The 17978-nt window shown below is 49.9% G+C and overlaps 1 protein-coding gene across 1 annotated transcript in view; it reads left to right on the forward strand.

Annotated features, from left to right (window-relative positions):
• Nucleotides 1-17978, forward strand: part of LOC137757632 (protein WWC3-like) — a 94661-nt gene that overhangs the window by 64697 nt on the left and 11986 nt on the right. Inside the window, exons 9-18 of the mRNA XM_068534222.1 lie at nucleotides 5127-5202; nucleotides 6027-6596; nucleotides 9401-9411; nucleotides 11149-11254; nucleotides 12137-12211; nucleotides 12920-13006; nucleotides 14089-14281; nucleotides 15121-15285; nucleotides 15709-15860; nucleotides 16987-17152. Of these exons, the coding sequence (XP_068390323.1) occupies nucleotides 5127-5202; nucleotides 6027-6596; nucleotides 9401-9411; nucleotides 11149-11254; nucleotides 12137-12211; nucleotides 12920-13006; nucleotides 14089-14281; nucleotides 15121-15285; nucleotides 15709-15860; nucleotides 16987-17152 (1601 nt within the window). The remainder of the gene's footprint in view (nucleotides 1-5126; nucleotides 5203-6026; nucleotides 6597-9400; nucleotides 9412-11148; nucleotides 11255-12136; nucleotides 12212-12919; nucleotides 13007-14088; nucleotides 14282-15120; nucleotides 15286-15708; nucleotides 15861-16986; nucleotides 17153-17978) is intronic.

Raw genomic sequence — 17978 nt, forward strand, 5'->3', positions numbered from 1 at the left:
GGGTGAATTCCACTGCCTTTGCTTTGAGCTCAATGATCCTTTCTTCTACTTCTTCTAGTCTATTGAACCCCGCTAGTGTATTTTTCAGTGTTTTTCAATTTTTTAGTTCTGTGACTTCGATTTGGTACTTTCCTATATTTTCTGTCTTTGTTGAACTTCTCACTGTGTTCATGCATTCTTCTTCTAGCTCAGTGGGCACCATTATGATTATTACTTTGAACCCTTTATCAAGTAAATTAGCTATCTCCATTTCATTATGTTTTTCTCCAAGGTTTTATTTTATTGTTCCACGTACAGCATATTTCCCCTCTTCCTCATCTTGCTTGACTTTCTGTGTTTGCTTTTATACACTCCATGAAATAGCCACCTCTCCCAGTCTTGGAGGAGTGGCCTCATTTAGGAGATGAATCTTATCCTTCAACCTTGCAGCTCTTGCTTGTCTCTCAAACGTTGGTGATTGCTTGTCCAAGCAGCTCATTTTATTTTTAATATCTCCCAGTTGTTGAGTGTGTTCCAGGACCTGTCAGTGTCCCAAAGAGGTCAGGGAAGACCTCAGCACCACCTAGGTTTAGGCTGATTGGAAGCCTGACCCTGAAAGGCAGCAGCTTTTAAAGAATGCAAATATGTACAGTCCCGTACAACTGTTAAGCTAAGCTCTGCTGGCCACCAGACCAGGCCATCTGCGGGTGCCCCTTTGGTGACGGTTGTAAAATTCAGGCCTCCATAAGAATGGATCAGCACCTTCTTGGAGATTACGATAAGCTGTAGTGAGGCAATGGGAGAGTGCAAAGATGTCATCCTTCAGCCTGTTTTCCCAGACAGCGAGTCCACAGGCCTCTGGATGTGTGCAAAACCCAAAGCCTGACCCTGACACCAAAGTTCCTGGACAAGCAAACAGGCTTCTTCCACAGAAGGAGGGGGTGTTTTCAGTGTGCTGTCTGTGCAGTGCCCTGGGTGTGGTAGCCAGCTGTGTCTCTGACTCTTATGGGAACCCAGGTACACAAGCCTCTCTGGGCAACAGGCCAGGCATTCATTTGGGGGGGGGGAGGAGGGGGATTCCATGGGCAGCAGCCACAAAAGCAGGGCACCAGACACGTGTTAAGAGCTCCCCTCCAAGAGAGTCTAGCACTCTGGGGCATCAGAGGGGGAGCTCAAAAGATAGCACCTGCTTTCCTAGGTCCCTGGAAGGCTTACAGTTAGCCCTTTGATGTGTGTTTAATTTAGAAGCCTGCCCCTCAGTCCGTAGCCATGAAAATAAGCTAATCAGTCTCTTTCACAGAAAGACCTAGCTCCCTGTTCCATTGCCTCCTGCTGTGCTCTGGGATGGTAGCTGTTTAAGAACTTTCCTCCATTGGTCACCGTCTTCTGGGACCCACTGACCACCACTGGCCGCCAGAGCCAAGCAATGTAGAGGTGTCCCCTGGCAGCAGACACAAAACCTGAGGCACCAGATAAGGTCCTTTATGGCAGATAGAAGCAAGCTGAAGCAAAGCAGAGGGAGAGTGCAAAGGTCCTGTCCTCCAGCCTCTGTTCCCTGAGAGCAACTCCACAGACCTCTACAAGTGTGTCACACCAGAAGCCTTCCCCTCAAGCTAAAGCTCCTGGACAAGCAAACAGTCCTCTTTCTCAGAAAGACTAAGGCTGGGTTTAAGTCTCTTGTCTGTGCAGTGCCCTGCGAGTGGTAGGTTGCCAAGAACTGTCTTTCCAAATGTTACTGTCCTGAGGGACCCAGACACCCAAGACTCCTGACGTCCACAGCCAGGCAATCAAGGGGCAGCCACAAAAACCTCATTACCACACATAAAAATTGGGGTACAGGATATGTGTAGAAGGCCCCCTCCTAGAGATACAGGTGACCTAAAACACAGAGTGAGCATAAAAATGGCACCCAGAAAAAGGGGTGGGGAGAGATAAACAGAAAAAAAAAAAAGAAATTAAAAGAAACAAGCAAACCAATAGGGTGCCCACTGGCATTAGCAAGGCAAAGGGACACCACGAAAGATGGCACCCACTGGAAAGGAAAAATGTGGTACAAACTGGATTTAGCAAGGCAGAGGGAAAGCAGGAGGATGGCACCCCCAAGCCTCCATCACCAGAGAGTATCACAGCCAGCCCTCTGCCCCTCAGACCAACACTTTAAAATTAGCAAATTCACCCATTTCATCCTTTTCAAAGGGATGCTTCTGCGCTGGGCCCTGGGGTGGATGAGCTCACGTGGGGGTCCCTTAAGGACTTTTAGTTCACCACAGCGCTGCAGGTCTTGTGGGTGTCAGCCCCACCAGCCTTCCGTCATATGTTTTGGGTGCTCATCGCTCAGGTGCAGGCCTTAAAAGTTGAGGTGCCCAACGTGGGGTTCAAACTCTTGGCTCCCCAGGGAGAAGCTCTTGGTTTTGACTTCCCTACTGATCGTGGGTCACCATGCTGGGTATGGCAAAATTGTGTCTCAGCCTTTCCTACCTACTTCAGTGTGTTCTCCTCTCATTTGCCTGATGTGAAGGGGTCACTCCACCAGTTCTTAGGTTTTCTCCAGAGGAAACTGTTCCATATATATCTGTAGATTCCACGTGTTTTTGGGAGGAACTGAGTTCAGGATCTTTCCATGTTGCCATCCTGAAATGGGCAATCATACTGTGCTTTTTTTTGTTAGATAATATGTCTCTTGCGTTATGCCATAAAGAATTCATTCACTGTAACTTCAGAATTGCTTTTTAAAAGTTATTTTTATTTTATACAAGACATTCCTAAAATATTTTCCCTAAATATTAAAATGTTATAGGGACATGGATACTTTAAAAGCCTATAGTTAGAAGAATTTACTGTAGCATTTTCGAGGTTTTTGGTTCTAGAGCATTTTTACACTATTAAAATGTCTAAGTGGAGGTTCCTTAAAAAACTAAAAATAGAACTACCGTACGACCCAACAATCCCACTACTGGGCATATACCCTGAGAAAACCATAATTCAAAAAAAAAGAGTCATGTGCCACAATGTTCGTTGCAGCTCTGTTTACAATAGCCAGGACATGGAAGCAAACTAAGTGTCCATCAATAGATGAATGGATAAAGCAGATGTGGCACATATATACAGTGGAATATTACTCAGCCATAAAAAGAAAGGAAATTGAGTTATTTGTAGTGAGGTGGATGGACCTAGAGTCTGTCATACAGAGTGAAGTAAGTCAGAAAGAGAAAAACAGATACCATATGCTAACACATATATATGGAATTAAAAAAAAAAAAGTTGTGAAGAACCTAGGGGCAGGACAGGAATAAAGACGCAGACGTAGAGAATGGGCTTGAGGACACGGGGAGGGGGAAGGGTAAGCTGGGACGAAGTGAGAGAGTGGCATGGACATATATACACTACCAAATGTAAAATAGATTGCTAGTGGGAAGCAGCTGCATAGCACAGGGAGATCAGCTTGGTGCTTTGTGACCACCTAGAGGGTTGGGATAGGGAGGGTGGGAGGGAGACGCAGGAGGGAGGAGATGTGTGTGTGTGTGTGTGTGTGTGTGTGTGTGTGTGTGTAGCTGATTCAGTTTGTTGTACAGCGGAGGCTGACACACCATTGTGGAGCAGTTAAGCTCCAATAGAGATGTTAAAAAAAAAAAAAGTCTAAGGATCCTGAAGCACTTTTGTTTTTGTGGATTTTATCTGATTATATTTAATGTATGAGTAATTAGAATGGAGAAGTTTAAAAATATTTACCATCTATTATGTGATAATAATGCCCATTATATGTTAACATGAAAAATTTATTTTATAAAAAATAATTTTTAATAATTGTGTAGAAGAGTGGTATGGTTTTACAGTTTTGGCAAGTGGTTTACTTAGTGGAAGACAGCTGCTTGACCAGGTGTTGTGATGTGTCAATTTGATTAGGTACATGAAGAAAATCTGACTGCATATGCATGTGTCATTGAGAAATGGAGCCTTACTAGACACCCTAAAAGGGTCTCTGGGATCCCCATTGATCCTTGGACCACACCTGGAAAACCACTCGTTTACTATTCAGATTTAAATTTGGTCATTTGCTCTTGCTAAGAAGGTATTTGATTAGTCAGAAAGTACTGTGATTCCTGCATGCTAGATTATAAAGGAACGATGTGTCTTTACTATAAAACAAGAGCTTTACATGGAAACATTTTGAAGTTCTGTTTCCATCTAAGAGAAACGAAGGTATGACACAGTTTATGTTTATCATTCAGGCTTTGAATTAATTCTGAGTAGCTTGTCTTCCATTTTGTAAATTAGTGGTATACCAGTTTTGCTTATCAGTAATAGTCAAAACTTTGTAACTCTGGCTGCTGCCAAAGTTCACCTCCTTCTGGTGTCCTCTCCTTGAGCATTTTGCCTTCCCTAACAGGTGGAAAACTTTGTTTAATGGGTTCTTTCCACTGCCAAGTGTCAAAATGCAATCATTTTGATTTGTAAATCAGTCTTTCGTTATAAAGGCAAGATTAATCAGTCCCCTCTGTTCAACAATTATTAACTGTATGTGCAGGGCTCTAGTCTCGGCAGTAGGCTTACTACAGTAGGAGAAAAATATTCTAGAAAATTATGAAGTAGAAGAAGGCAGAAGGAAGAAGAAATATATACCTCCAACCCATGATCTAGGGACACAGTTGATATTTTGTTTTATTTGATTGTGATCTTTTATTCTCTAGATACTAGAATTGCATTTATTTTTTGCCTGGAAGAGGGCCTAGGATGAGGGAATCAGATTTATTCCAAGGAAATCCAGTAGATTTCTATGAGCTCTGCATTTGAACCCATCTGCTGGATTCCCATCCGTCTGTCTATTTACCTGCCTGTCCACCCACTCATCCTCCCATCCGTCCATCTTATCTCCCTATCCATCCATCCACACATCTGTTCCATCACACATCCAACTTCTAGTGTGGATCACTCGCACTGTTCAGGATTCTAGAGGTACAGTGCGAAATAAAACAAACAAACAAAAAAACAGTTATCTTGGAACTTGTGACGTAGGTGTGCTTTTAGAACTGATAGTCATTAATCTGTTTTGGTGGAATATAGAGTTGAATTTCTTGTTAGGAAAATATACTTGGCATCTTTGAAATCCACCAGTGGACTGTGTTTGTACCTACAGGATTCTACTTCAGAAAAAAGAAACTGTCTCCTGATGCAGCTGGAAGAAGCCACCTGCCTAATGTCCTATCTCCAGTCCCGGTTACAAAGGTGGGTAACTTGATTATCATCTTATAACATAGTGGCCATGAACTTCACGCTTTAGTAGCGCCCCTGGTTTTCTCTCCCAGAACTTAGAACCTGCAGTGGTTGTAAGCACAGGACAGGAAAGTGAAGACAGGATATTTTTAAGATGAGCTGCTTATATATGACCCAAGGAATATGAGGAGAACCAAGTGTGACTTCAGAGTAATGAATCTTAACTCAGATTTATCGAAGGATTTTGTAACTCACAGCATCAGGAGTGTATACGTCCATCTACATAGATGCACACATACACTTTTAATTATTATTTTTTTAAGATATTCATTTTAATTAGGCCTGAATATCTTTAAAATCAGATTTGGATGCTCAGTAAGAGCTCCAGTTTTCAAGCACTTACCGTATCGTGAAGTGTAGTGTTAAGGGCTTTCTGTGTATTATTTTCTCAGTTCTCCTCCTCACAGTGCCTTGAGGCAGGAACCGCTATCATCCCAGCGCCGGGTGAGAAGGTGGGAGGCTGGGAAAGGGCAAAGCCCGTGACCAAATCAAATGCATTCAGCTAGTCTTGAGTTTGAGCTGGAACTTGAACTCGAGCAAGAGCCCTTGACGTTAACTACTGCTCTCTACTGACAATCAAAGAAACAAAGGAAATATTCACGAAGGGGCGGGGGTGGGGACGGGGGTGTCTTAAAACGCTCCGAGGTGTTGAAGAGGCGCCGGGTGAACGGGCCCGAGGCAGAGTTTTGCTCCTCGTGGAGCAGACCAGAGGCTCGGCTCGCGGTGGGGACGAGCAGGCTCCAGCCGCGGGCTCCAGGCTGCTCTTCTCGTTTCAGCCTGTCCGCCAGCACCCTGACCGTCTCCTCGGGGAGCAGCCGCGGCTCCCTGGCCTCCAGCCGTGGCTCCCTGGCCTCCAGCTGGGGCTCCCTGAGCTCCGTCAGCTTCACCGACATCTATGGCCTCCCGCAGTACGAGAAGCCCGACGCCGAGGGCGGCCCGCTCCTGCACTTCGACCTCGTCCCCTTCGACTCCCTGGGCCGGGACGCCCCCTTGGCGGAGGCCCCGGGCCCCGCGCGCCTCCACAAACAGAGGCGCTCCCTGGACACGCCGCAGTCCCTGGCGTCCCTGTCCTCGCGCTCCTCCCTGTCCTCGCTGTCCCCGCACAGCTCGCCCTTGGACACGCCCTTCCTCCCGGCCTCGCGAGACTCGCCCCTGGCCCAGCTCGGGGACGCCTTCGAGGTGGCGGGCCTGGGCGCCCTGGACAGGCTGCGCGCTCACGCCTCCGCCTTGGGGGACGAAGACCCGCCGGGCGCGGCGTCCCTGCTGCCGCACAGGTGCCCCGGGGACGGGGAAGGACCTCGCGAGCGAGGACCCCAAGCGGCTGCCGCTCCCACGGCTGCACCTACGTACTGATGGGTCCGGTGGGTGCCCCGGGGCCGGGGAGGAAAGGTCTCGAGTTCAGGCAGGAAGCCGCGTGCATCCGCACGGAAGCCGGCTGGCTCTGCTGTGGCCTAGTGAGCCCTCAGCTTAGGACCCGCCAGGGCAAGAGGAGGCCCGCACGCCCGCTCGCTCGCGCATTCTGTGTGCTTTTGCCCTGGGTCCTTGAAATGTCATGGAAACTGGCAAAGTAGTCTTTCCCAGGCATTTGGCTTGTTCTCAGAATATACTTAATTGTCGAAAATGAGACAGTTCCTCCACATTCGGAGGCTGCTAAAGAAGTACTCGGGCCTTCATGAACTCTCCAGGCCGTGTGCCCAGATGCAATGTTCTGTGTGTGCCCGCCTCAGACCAGCCCTGGGACTGCTGTCTGGCTGTGGCCCGGCAGAAATGTGTACTGACGTTGGCCCTGTGACTTCATCTCGTCATCCTTTGTTCCTGGAATTTTCGAAGACTTAATTCTGTCAAACAGAAAATGACAGTATTCTGCATGATTTCAGAAGTTGTCCCAGTAAGCATTAGTCATTTCTACCAAATTACTTCCTCTGGTGCTCTTCAAATCCTTGCCTACTCAACTCTAACTGCATATCCTTGGGCACACCCTTAGATCTGGTTGACTCTCGGCTTCATTGCTCTTCAACAAATACACCATTTTGTTACCCATGGGTTATATACACAGTACTAGTTTCTCTTAGCATTTCCATATCTAATGACAGACCAGCTATGTTCTGAATCAGTCCCTTGGCTAATTGGCACCTCCATTGTTTTCCTATCTTTTTTGTTTGCAAATGCTGCTCATACATTATTTCAACATCCCAGTATGAATTATTTCCATAGTTCATATGCATAGGTAAGCTGCAAATACTTTGTTCTTTTTTATACCCATATTCTTTTGTCCATTTTCACTTATTGTCTAACTTTTTTCTTTCCCCTTTGCAAACTTTCCTTAAAACTTTTCCATTTTCACTTATTGTCTAGCCTTTACTCTTCTTTTCCCTGTGCAAACTTTTCTTTTCCCTATGCAAACAGTCCGAAATATAGAAGTATCAATCCAGTTATACACAAAGTCAGCAAAAGATTTAAGGACCCCTTTCGGTCCAGGGGAGAGACTGGGTGGGAAGGAGAAGAGCTGACTTAATTTCTGATGCTGATTTCTTTATTTTTCGTCCACCACTTGGTGGTGGATGTTATAGTGCTTCAAGCTTCGTAGACTGGGAGGTCTTTGCTTATGGTGTGGTCAGATACTGCCACCTGGTGGTGCGTTCATATATGACACCGAGTAGAATACAAACTAAAGGTACCTGACTTAGTGAATGGGTCTTGGTAAGTGCTCTCGCAGGGCTGGGTTGGGTGAGCAGCTTCAGGCATGGACACAGGGTGACTCCTTGCCTGCCTTGATGCTTATGAAGCCTAGAGTCATCGCAGCTTCATAAAGTTGGCGAGGATCTCAATGCTCGTTATATTAACCCCACCCCTCATTTATGACGCCTGAGGTCACGTAGTCCCCTCCACTCTCCAGTCTGACTAAGAACACTACAGTCTAAGTTTGACTCCAGCAAGCTTTAGCGAGAAAAATTTTTAGTAACATAAAATTCAGAATTGCCCATTGTGTTTTAAATCAACCTGAGGGGACAGAAGGTGGGGCAGGGGACTGGGGAAATAAACTGTCATCTTTAACAGTTTTTACATGTTTACTACAATTTTATCTTCCCCACATTTTAAAAGTCAAATGTGTCATGATTTTGAAATCCGTTCCTATTTTCATTTCCCACTGGTATTTGCTAATATAAGTCCGTAAATATTTTGACCTTGTTCATCTGTTTATTGATGTTTTTTATTACATTCATACCCTGTTTAAAATTGTTGGCTTAAATTCTACAGTTTTTTCACTTTGTGCTTTTTTTTTTTTTAATCTCTTTTCTCATGCGGCTCGACAGAAACGTTCACTGTAAGTGACCTTGGACTTCTCCTTCGCCTGGCTGGTCAGGCTGTGCCACATCTTTGTGCAGTGAATCAATGTATTTAGGATGGTCAGGGTGTGGTCAAGAAGGGCATAGCTCATAGCTGTGCTTTAATGTAGCTCAACAGTTGCTCTTGTTATTGTTGTTGTCGTTTGAACGGTATTCATCCTGGCTATGAAAGTTGTGTAAGAACTTTTCTAAGAGCTTGACGTATTTTTTTCTTCCGTGCGTTTTTTCCCCAGACTTTAACGCTTTCATTATTTTAGTATGCCAGCTGGCAGCTTCACCCACGGTGTGATTTTCCTTATACTTTCCTCCCTTTTGTCAAGCAGCGTTGCTGTCCTTAGGTCTCAGTGTCTGTGTGTCTGTGTTCAATGATGGAAGGGTCAGAGGTTTCTGAAATGAATGTGTGGAAGCTTGTTTATTCCTTACTTCACTGGCGTTGCTCCCCACTTTCCGTCTCGTTGCCTTGACGCCCAAGAGCAGACGGTTGCGGTGTGTACTGTGGGATGTGCCGCGTGCTTTCTTTCTCACCCAGGGCAAGTGCTGACCATACCTCCTTCTGTCAACTCCGGCATCCAGTTGCTCCGTGAATGTGCTAAGCCCAGGATCACTGAGGGTTGATTCCCCCATTTCCTTTCTCTCTTCATCCACTTTCATTGCAGTGAGAGAGAAATTTTGTCACTCACACCATTGGGTTGCCTGGAAGTTTCCTGGATCGTTGTGTGGTGTTCCTTAAAAGCGTGTAAGGCCGAGTGTCAGGGCTGGGAATGGAAGTAGTGAGCTGTTGTGTTTGCTGGGGTTCCATGCAGCAAACTGAGGGGTTCTCTCTGCAATTCAGAGCTGGGGGCTCTGGGTCCTTCCATGGGGCGGGGGTGACGAGCAGAGCTGGACTTGGGAGTCGTCATCTACGATCTGAGAGTCGGTGCCTCCGGCCACCCCAGGACGGAGCCAGCTTCTGCCCCTGACTGAGGCGGAGCCAGTGTCCCCCACGCTGGGCGCTGCAGACCTTTGAAAGGTCGGCTTTTGTCTGCCGTTAACATCGTGAGACCAAAGGCCACAACCCTGTTTTGTATCCCGATGAATATATTTGGGTTTAATTGTTGCTGTGAATAATAATTTGGCTGAAAAGAGAGATGGTTGGGGACTTCCCTGGTGGCGCAGTGGTTAAGAATCCGCCTGCCAATGCAGCGGACACGCATTCGAGCCCTGGTCCAGGAAGATCCCACGTGCCACGCAGCAGCTCAGCCCGTGCGCCACAACTACTGAGCTTGCACTCTAGAGCCCGCGAGCCACAACTACTGAGCCCAGAGCTGCAACTACTGAAGCCCGCGCGCTCTAGGGCCTGTGTGCCACAACTACTGAGCCCATGCGCTGCAACTGTTGAAGCCCGCATGCCTAGAGCCCATGCTCCGCAGCAAGAGAAGCCACCGCCCTGAGAAGCCCGTGCACCGGAATGAAGAGTAGCCCCCGCTCACCACAACTAGAGAAGGCCCAGCGCAGCCAAAAGAAAAAAAAAAGAAAAGGGGTGGTCATTGGTGTCAAGGGTGCACAGATGTCTAGATTTTCAATTTCTAGAGCTTAGATGGCCGGAGAACATAGAGAGACCAGAGGGGCCTGCATTATTAACAAGAGGCATCATGATGCTGGAGTGAGGCTCACTTTGGGGCGTCATGCTTTAAGCCTGTGTTCTAACCGTGTGTGCCTCTCTCGAAAGTGTTGTGGTTCCTGTGTCCGTCGTCACATTTAGCAGCGGGAGACGGCATGCCTGTTTCTGTTGCTTTTGTTAAAAGAAACTTGTTGCTGTGAGGGAAGGAGTAGAAAGAGTTGATGAAATGATAAAAGGGAAAATGTCAGTGGTTGTCTTGGGCTCTTGGTTAAAATAGATACGAGACAAAAATAAGCTGCCCAGTGATGGTCCTTTCTAATCCCAGGAGACAGTTCTGGAAGCCAGCCTGGCCCCAGGGCTGCTGAGGAGGACACTGCAGTTAGAGCGGCAGAGTGGTCACGGAGACGTTGGCAGAGGCCGAGTCTGGGTGCCTCTGTGTACTCTAACTTGAAAGTCACTCCATTTTGTTGGGGGTTATTTGATGCTTTTTAAAAACTCTGTCTTCTGAGTATAAAGCAGTGTAGCCTATGTTCCTTGTATAAAGTATGGAGAATACCAGCAGCGTCAAGGAAACACCCCCCTCCCACTTCTCGGAGAGCACGCTGCCATCCGCGTGCAGGCGAAGTCTCTCTCCCGGGCTTCCCGTGTGACGCTCTCTCAAAGGGCCACGCCAAGGGCCTTCCTGCCACCTTCTGACCTGTGCGCTCATTAAGGAGGTGAAAGGAGATTGATGATCATTTAAAGAGCTTTTAAAGAAGTAGCCAGAAGCCTGTTTCTTCCATTTTCCAATATAAGAAAAGACTGGAGCAGAGCGCATGTAAACACACATCTGCACACGTGCTGGCCTGTCTCTACCACTTTGTGCCTTTGTCTCTGCTCTGCGCTGGGCTCCCGCGCTGTCGCCTCCTGAGCCCGGCCGTGTCTTTCGCTTGCAGTGGTGACCCCCCCGAGAAGACAGCGCCCAGAGGCTGGAGCGGAGAGCGTGCTGCGTGTCTGCCTGCCTGTCCGATTACTCGCTGGCCAGCGACAGCGGCGTGTTTGAACCTGCCACCAAAAGGTTAGAAGCTGACCTTCTTGCCTCCCTGGGGTGACTTCCCAAAAGGCACCCCTGCCGAGACCTGTCTGGCTTGACACTCTGTGTGTGTCTGGGGTGCAGCTCTTCTGGCTTCTCTCCATGCGAGAGGGGCCCTTAGCGTCCCCATGGACCCCCCTCTCCTCCCAGGTGGCGTCTGGGGACTGGCCTGGCTTCGGGCATCTAGGACGACTGCTTTCTCTCCGGCCCCGGGTGTTGGAAGGCATGAGCCCAGTAGAGCCGGAAAAGGAGAACCAGTGTGCGAGAGAGACCTGCTTTTCTAGAAAGGACGTTCGCTAGAAATGGATGTTCCCCCCGTCCCCTTTCCTTAGCTGGAGGAATCACTTTGCAAGGACAAAACCCCTTGTGGGCTTTATTTTGTTTGAGACCTTTGATGTCATTTTTTCAGCTCAGATATCTGTATGCATTTCACTTGTCGCCAAATTTTTTTTTTTTTTTTTTTTTTGGCTGCGCTGCTCAGCTTGCGGGATCTTAGTTCCCTGACCAGGGATCGCACCCGCGCCCCCTGCAGTGGAAGCGCGGAGTCTTAAACCACTGGAGCACCAGGGAAGTCCCCCCTGCAAAGCTTTTAAAAGTATATGTTTTTGAACGTTGTCGTGAATATCATGTGTGGTTTTGAGAGGTATTTTCTCAAAAAGGCCACTTCGTCCGCAGGTACCCTGGGAGGTGACATCATGGATCCTGGGGACCTGCCGTGCCCTGTCAGTCACTTAAAGCATTTATTTATGTCGCAACTTAATAAAGCCCTTCTCAGTTAGAAGCGCCCCTAGTGTGAGAGAGCTTCTGCGGAGCCCGAGGTAAGCAGGTCCCCTCGGAATAACGCGGTGCCTTTCCGGTTGTGCTCAGGAGTGAGGACCCCGACGAGCCTGTGCCTGGAGACGCTTGCGGTAACGAGGGGCCCCAGATCCATGTTGGATTCTTGTGAGTACAGAAGGCTCCTTCCCTGTTGCTCGTAAAGACGACGGGTAGATTGGGGCCCGCCCGGCGACTCACACCTCCACACACAGGCCAGGAGGCGTGGCGGGACCCGCGTGATCCGGCTGCTTCTCCCTGGCCTGGGGACCCCCGGGCCCATCTCAGCGGTCTCAGGTGAAGGGACAGAGGTGGCGGGAAGGAGAGATGGGCACGAGCGGCTCCACTGCCGTCCTCCAACACCGAGTCACAGCTGGGGACTGTCACCCCATGGGCACGGTCAGGCCCTCGGGGAAGTTCCCGCTGGAGCTGGGGTAGCCAGGTGCTGTGCAACACTAAGCGTTTTGGTTTCTAGCCGCAGTGTCTATGAAGGCAGCAACCAGCAGTGTTCAGGCGAACGAGGCAGGATGTTCACATCCCAGCAGCTTTCTTTTGCTCACTCTTGTCATCCTAGTGTTGCTCGGCACTCGTGACATTCGGGCTGGGTCATTCTTGGTTGGGGGCCACCCTGTGCCCTCTGGGGTGTTGAGCAGCAGCCCTGGCCTCCACCCACTAGATCCAGTAGCCCCCCCCACTCCACTCAGTGTGACAGTAAGAAATGTCTCTCGACTTTGCACAGGTCCCCTGGGGGTAGGGTGAGGACCACTGCGGTAGTTCAAGCAGGATTTCTCCACCGTGGGGCATTTGCAGCCTGCGAACGTGCATTTTATTTTCTAGGCACGACAGTGCCAGCGAGTGTCTCCTCGTGAACGTGCTCCAACTGAAGAACTTTGCCGGGCTGGTGGTGAAGGAAGACTGCAAAATGTAAGCTCCCGCGACGGTGGGGGCCGTGTCCTCCCCCCGGGCCCTCCTCCACACGGCACCACTGGCTGACCTGCTGCACGTGGCAGTTTGGGGAGGGAAAAGACTGTCTTGGAACCTGAATTTAGAATAAAACGCCAGGGAATGTCTGTCTGAAATCTAAAGGACTGTAAGTTTTAAGAAGAGGCTGGTTTATTATTTGAGGCAGGTGGAGTTACTGGAGCCAGGCTGGTTATGTGCCGTGGCCATGCTGACAAAGTGCCGGGTGCCCGTCATCGGCAGCGTTGGGGCTTAAAACGTCCATCCTGCTCACAAGGCTGGTGGCGACACAGCCACACTCGGCTCTTGAGATCTGATGAGGTGCCTGAAGAGGCCTCAGGCTGGGATCAGGCATCCTTGTCCGAGCAGGGAGAAGGAAATCTGTGTTGTCTCCGGTGGGGAGATGGGTGCCCGATGGGGGTGTGAGGTCCCACTTACCCTGGCGGGTGAACCCACCTGTGATGGGTGTTCAGGCCCGACGGTGCCCTCCCCTTCCGTGAGTCGTCTTTGTAAACTGGCCTCCCGAAGGCCTAGGAAGCAGCCTGGTGTTCAGCGGCTGAGGGTTCGCCCTGATGGTGTACTTCACTCCACTGATGCTGGAGCTTCTCCTGGGTGCTGGCTTCCGTGCTGGGGGTGGATAGGGCCGGGAGCCCAGCCCGGCGGGTGCCTCGGTGGACAGGCAGTCTGAGAGGCAAGGCAGGCAGAGCTTGGAGAGGGAGCCAGGGGGGCGTGAAAAGATCAGTGCAGATGTTTTGCCACAGAGGTGGTGAAAGCAGAAAGTCTGTTTGACTCCCCCTGAAGTTATAATTGCTGATTTTTATGTTTTCTTTTTGCTAATTTTTTTTCTTTTCTTTTCTTTTCTTTCCTTTTCTTTTCCTTTTTTTTTTTCCTCTCCAAAGGTAGGTCAGTTCTTCGGACTTTCTTTTGGTTGAGAAAAGGACTTTTTCCAAAGTACTTTGCAGTTTTACCTCTTCACATCCAAAGGGTAACATACAGGGGTGTTTGTGTACGTGGTCCATGCTTTTTTCTCCCTGTCTCGATTCCAGACACATCCGCGTCTGTTTGCCTCCGCTTGACCCCGGCACACCAAACACATTCTGCTCTAAGGCTCTGGAATTGAAATCCCCCTTGGTGTTTAATGAAGTTTTCAAAATCCCTGTGCAGTCAAACATGGTGATGTTGAAGTCCCTTCAGTTATACATGTGCTCAGTGAATCCGCAGCTGCAGGAAGAACTGCTGGTACGGTGCCCTCCTCACCCTCTCCTTCCTACCTTCCACCCCTCTTTCCCCGTCTCTTTTTGTCAGTCTCTGACATCAGTCTTTCTATCCTCCTGTCTTCTGCCTCAATCCTGCTTTTCTTCCTGTCTCTCTTCCTCAGTTTCTGTCTGTTTTTGTTTGGTTACAGTTTGTTTCAGAGTAACATACAGATTAAAATCAGCAAGGGAGGAAACATTATAGGCCAGAGTCTGGGTGAGATCCAATCCTGAAGTTTCCACTTTCTTCACTGTGAGTTACCTTTTGTTCTCTGTCCTTCTCCCCTTCCTAGCAGTTTCTAATAGAGCTGAATAAGCAACATGAGAGTCATCCTCCCTAGCATCCTCCAACACCACTTTAACACCACTTTCATTTTACCTTAGTCCTGTTAGTAAGAATGAAATACTTTCCATTCTTTCTGCTTAAGATTAAAGGGTGGGCTTCCCTGGTGGTGCAGTGGTTGAGAGTCTGCCTGCCAATGCAGGGGACACGGGTTCGAGCCCTGGTCTGGGAGGATCCCATGTGCCGCGGAGCAACTGGGCCCGTGAGCCACAACTACTGAGCCTGCGCGTCTGGAGCCTGTGCTCCATAACGAGAGAGGCCGCGACAGTGAGAGGCCCGCGCACCGCGATGAAGAGTGGCCCCCGCTCGCCGCAACTAGAGGAAGCCCTCGCATAGAAAACGAAGATCCAACACAGCCAAAAAAAAAATTTATTAATTAAAAAAAAAAAAAAAGATTAAAGGGTGACCTTGATGCCCATTGGTTGTTAAGGTGCAGTCATTCAGGGCCTGTTCTGCCTTTTTTTTTTTTTAACACCGCGCAGGGCATTGCTCAGATTAACTTGGCTGATTACGATGGTTCGAGCGAGATGCAGCTGCGCTGGTACTCGGTGCAGGTGTTCACCGGCCCCGAGCCGCCCGGGCGGGAGGACGAGCGGCTGGGACACAGCGACTTCCGGGACCCTGCCCCCACCACGTCTGGAAAGACAGTAGGTGGCCTGGCTTTGAGACGGGCTTTTCCTGGGGACATTGTTTCTAAGAAACGTGTGTAGACTCAGTCTTAGAACACAGTGGCGATGAAGAAGCAGGGTTTCAAGGGAAGTAATAAAAACGGACTGTAGTGATGTATGTGGCCATTCATGGTAATATTCTTTAACACAACACGTTCATGATCATGAGTGATGCGTTGGTTGCTTTAAAATTTGAGTCCTCAGAGCTACATGGAAAGGCCAAGTTACCGTCTTGCTGTCAACCGGGGGTGAGCTGCTTCCTGCTGGAGAGCAGCTGGGGACGGCCACCAGCCCGGCAGCAGGGATGCTCCCCACGGGCCGTGCATGCGCCCGCTTTCCGCTTTGCCGCCCGCACGCCGCTGGCCTCAGCTGCTTCTTGGCAGCGTCCCTTTCGTCCTGTAGGACGCGGTGACGGTGCTGCTGGCGAGAACCACGGCCCAGCTGCAGGCGGTGGAGAGAGAGCTGGCCGAGGAGCGGGTGAAGCTGGAGTACACGGAGGAGGAGATCCTGGAGATGGAGCGCAAGGAGGAGCAGGCCGAGGCCGTGTCCGAGAGGTGCGCGCGGCCAGCAGCCCCTCGGGGGAGAGGCAGCCGGGATGTTCGTCAGACACAACGCGATGTAGAGTGTGTGCGGCGACTCTTCGGTACCTTTGCCCAGAAGTTGGGATTCTCACGGGGGATTGTACGCCAGTCTGCACGAGGGCAGTACATTGACCCCAGCTCTACGTGCAGGCTTTTCACCTTTCCTTCTGTTCTCCGAATTTCTCTCAAAGAGGGGGACTGTTGAGGGACTCCCTCTGCCCGGATTGAATACAATAGGGCCCTTTAAGTTTTGCCTTTTTCTTTATTAACTGCTTTAGTGGGATATAATCTCCCTACCGTACGGTTCACCCATTGAGTGGACAATTGGCTGGTTTGTAGCGCAGGCACAGAGCTGTGCCGCCAACATCACACTCAAGTTGAGGGCGTTTTCGTCGTGCCGAAAGGAAACCCCATACCCATTAACAGTCTGCCCGGTCCTCCCAGCCCCTGGCGACTGCCCGTCTGCGTGCCATCTCCAGGGATTTGCCTGTGCTGGGCCTTTCTTGTAAATGGAATCATACGATGCCCCTTTACCTCTTCCCCGGAGCAGCCCGTGGGTGAACGCTTGACTCGGGGTGGGGCAGACGTGTCTGCAGTAGAGGAGCAGCTCAGATGGGCAGGCACCGCGAGTGAATCGCTTCCCGGCGGGTCCCTTCCGGCAGCACTTTCATGTTGCTTTACTTCCACGGTTTTCCATAAAGAGCATCATGTTTCCAAAGCTTGCTACTTCTTCCTAATAGCTTTCTCTGGATTTATTTTCAAGAGGAATTTATTTTCGGAAGGGAAAGTTCATGGCAGAGGGGGAGAAGGGTGTGTGTTCAGGGATGGGCAGGAGGCTGGGAGGGCTCGGGGAGAGAGGGTTCCGGGCTGCTGGCATCTTCAGCGGCTGCAATTGGGCGATACAGACAGACGGACTCTCTTAGGCCTTGTAGCTCTGTCTTCCCCACAAAACAGAACTGCCTTTCATTTTATGAGAAAAGCAACCGTCTTCGGTCATTGGAAGCAAATATGGGGCGTCTCTGCTGCTGTGCCCTGGGTGCAGCAGTAAAGTCAGTGCCCTGATGAACGTCTTGGGGGCTTTTGCCATGCCCGCCTTCAGGAGTTGGCAAGCCGAATCGGTGGACAGTGGCTGTAGCAGCTGCGCCCAGACCAGCCCCCCGCACCCAGAGCCCTGCTGCATTGCTGTCAGCTCCATCCACGGACACACGTTTGCTGGCCAGGCAGACCCTTACGGCCCCGAGGAACTTCAGCCCCCACCTCTGAAGGTAAGCAGAAAAGGAAAAAGGATTTCACGGAGCCCCTGTTGTTTTGCCGCACAGCACCAGGCGCTGCCCTGGAAGGAGGGGCTGTGTGCCCTACGCGAGGGAATTGAAGTGAGTGGCCTCAGATCTGTGAACAGCAGGTACCATGGAAACGTGTGTCTACTTTAAATTAAAAGGAAGGGACAACTAAAAGGGGTGGATTTTAACTCCTTCATGTGCCCTCTTCACGGCCACGTGTGGCTCAGGGTGTTTCGTGGGTCCCTAAGGTTTTGGACGCCTGTCATTGTTCTCCGTTTGTGACATTAAGAGCAGCGAAGCATCCTTTTGGCCCTTCTGTTCACCCGATCCTAGTTGTGCCCATCACCGTATCTCCAGTGGGGAAATCTTTCAGGTTTGTGGTGACAAATGTCTAAGGAACCCAGTGGGGTTGGGAGACACTGTATCAGTGCTCGATTGCAACTTTGTTTCCCAACTGTTCAACTCATCAGAACATCTACCAGCACAGCCCCTGATCTCAGTCCAAAACACAGGTCCTGAGAAAAGTGAGAGCCTCCCGCTGGCAGCCTCCCACACTGCAGCCCATGCAGTGCCTCGGGCGGAGATGTTCTGGGCGCGGCTGCCAGTCATGGCCATTATTCCTCTTTCTAAGACTTTGGCGAGCTTTGGCCCACGTCAGGGGCAGTAGCTGTGGGAGGCTAGCTTGGTGTGTCCTCCTCCCTCAACTTTTAATTTTGAAGCACTTCAGATCTACAGAGAAGTTGCTAGAATAGTACAACGCATACTTGTTTCCCCTTCACCTAGACTCCCCAGTTGTTAGTTCTTCACTACA

Source organism: Eschrichtius robustus, chromosome Y (assembly GCF_028021215.1).
Source record: "Eschrichtius robustus isolate mEscRob2 chromosome Y, mEscRob2.pri, whole genome shotgun sequence".
Lineage (NCBI taxonomy): Eukaryota > Metazoa > Chordata > Mammalia > Artiodactyla > Eschrichtiidae > Eschrichtius > Eschrichtius robustus.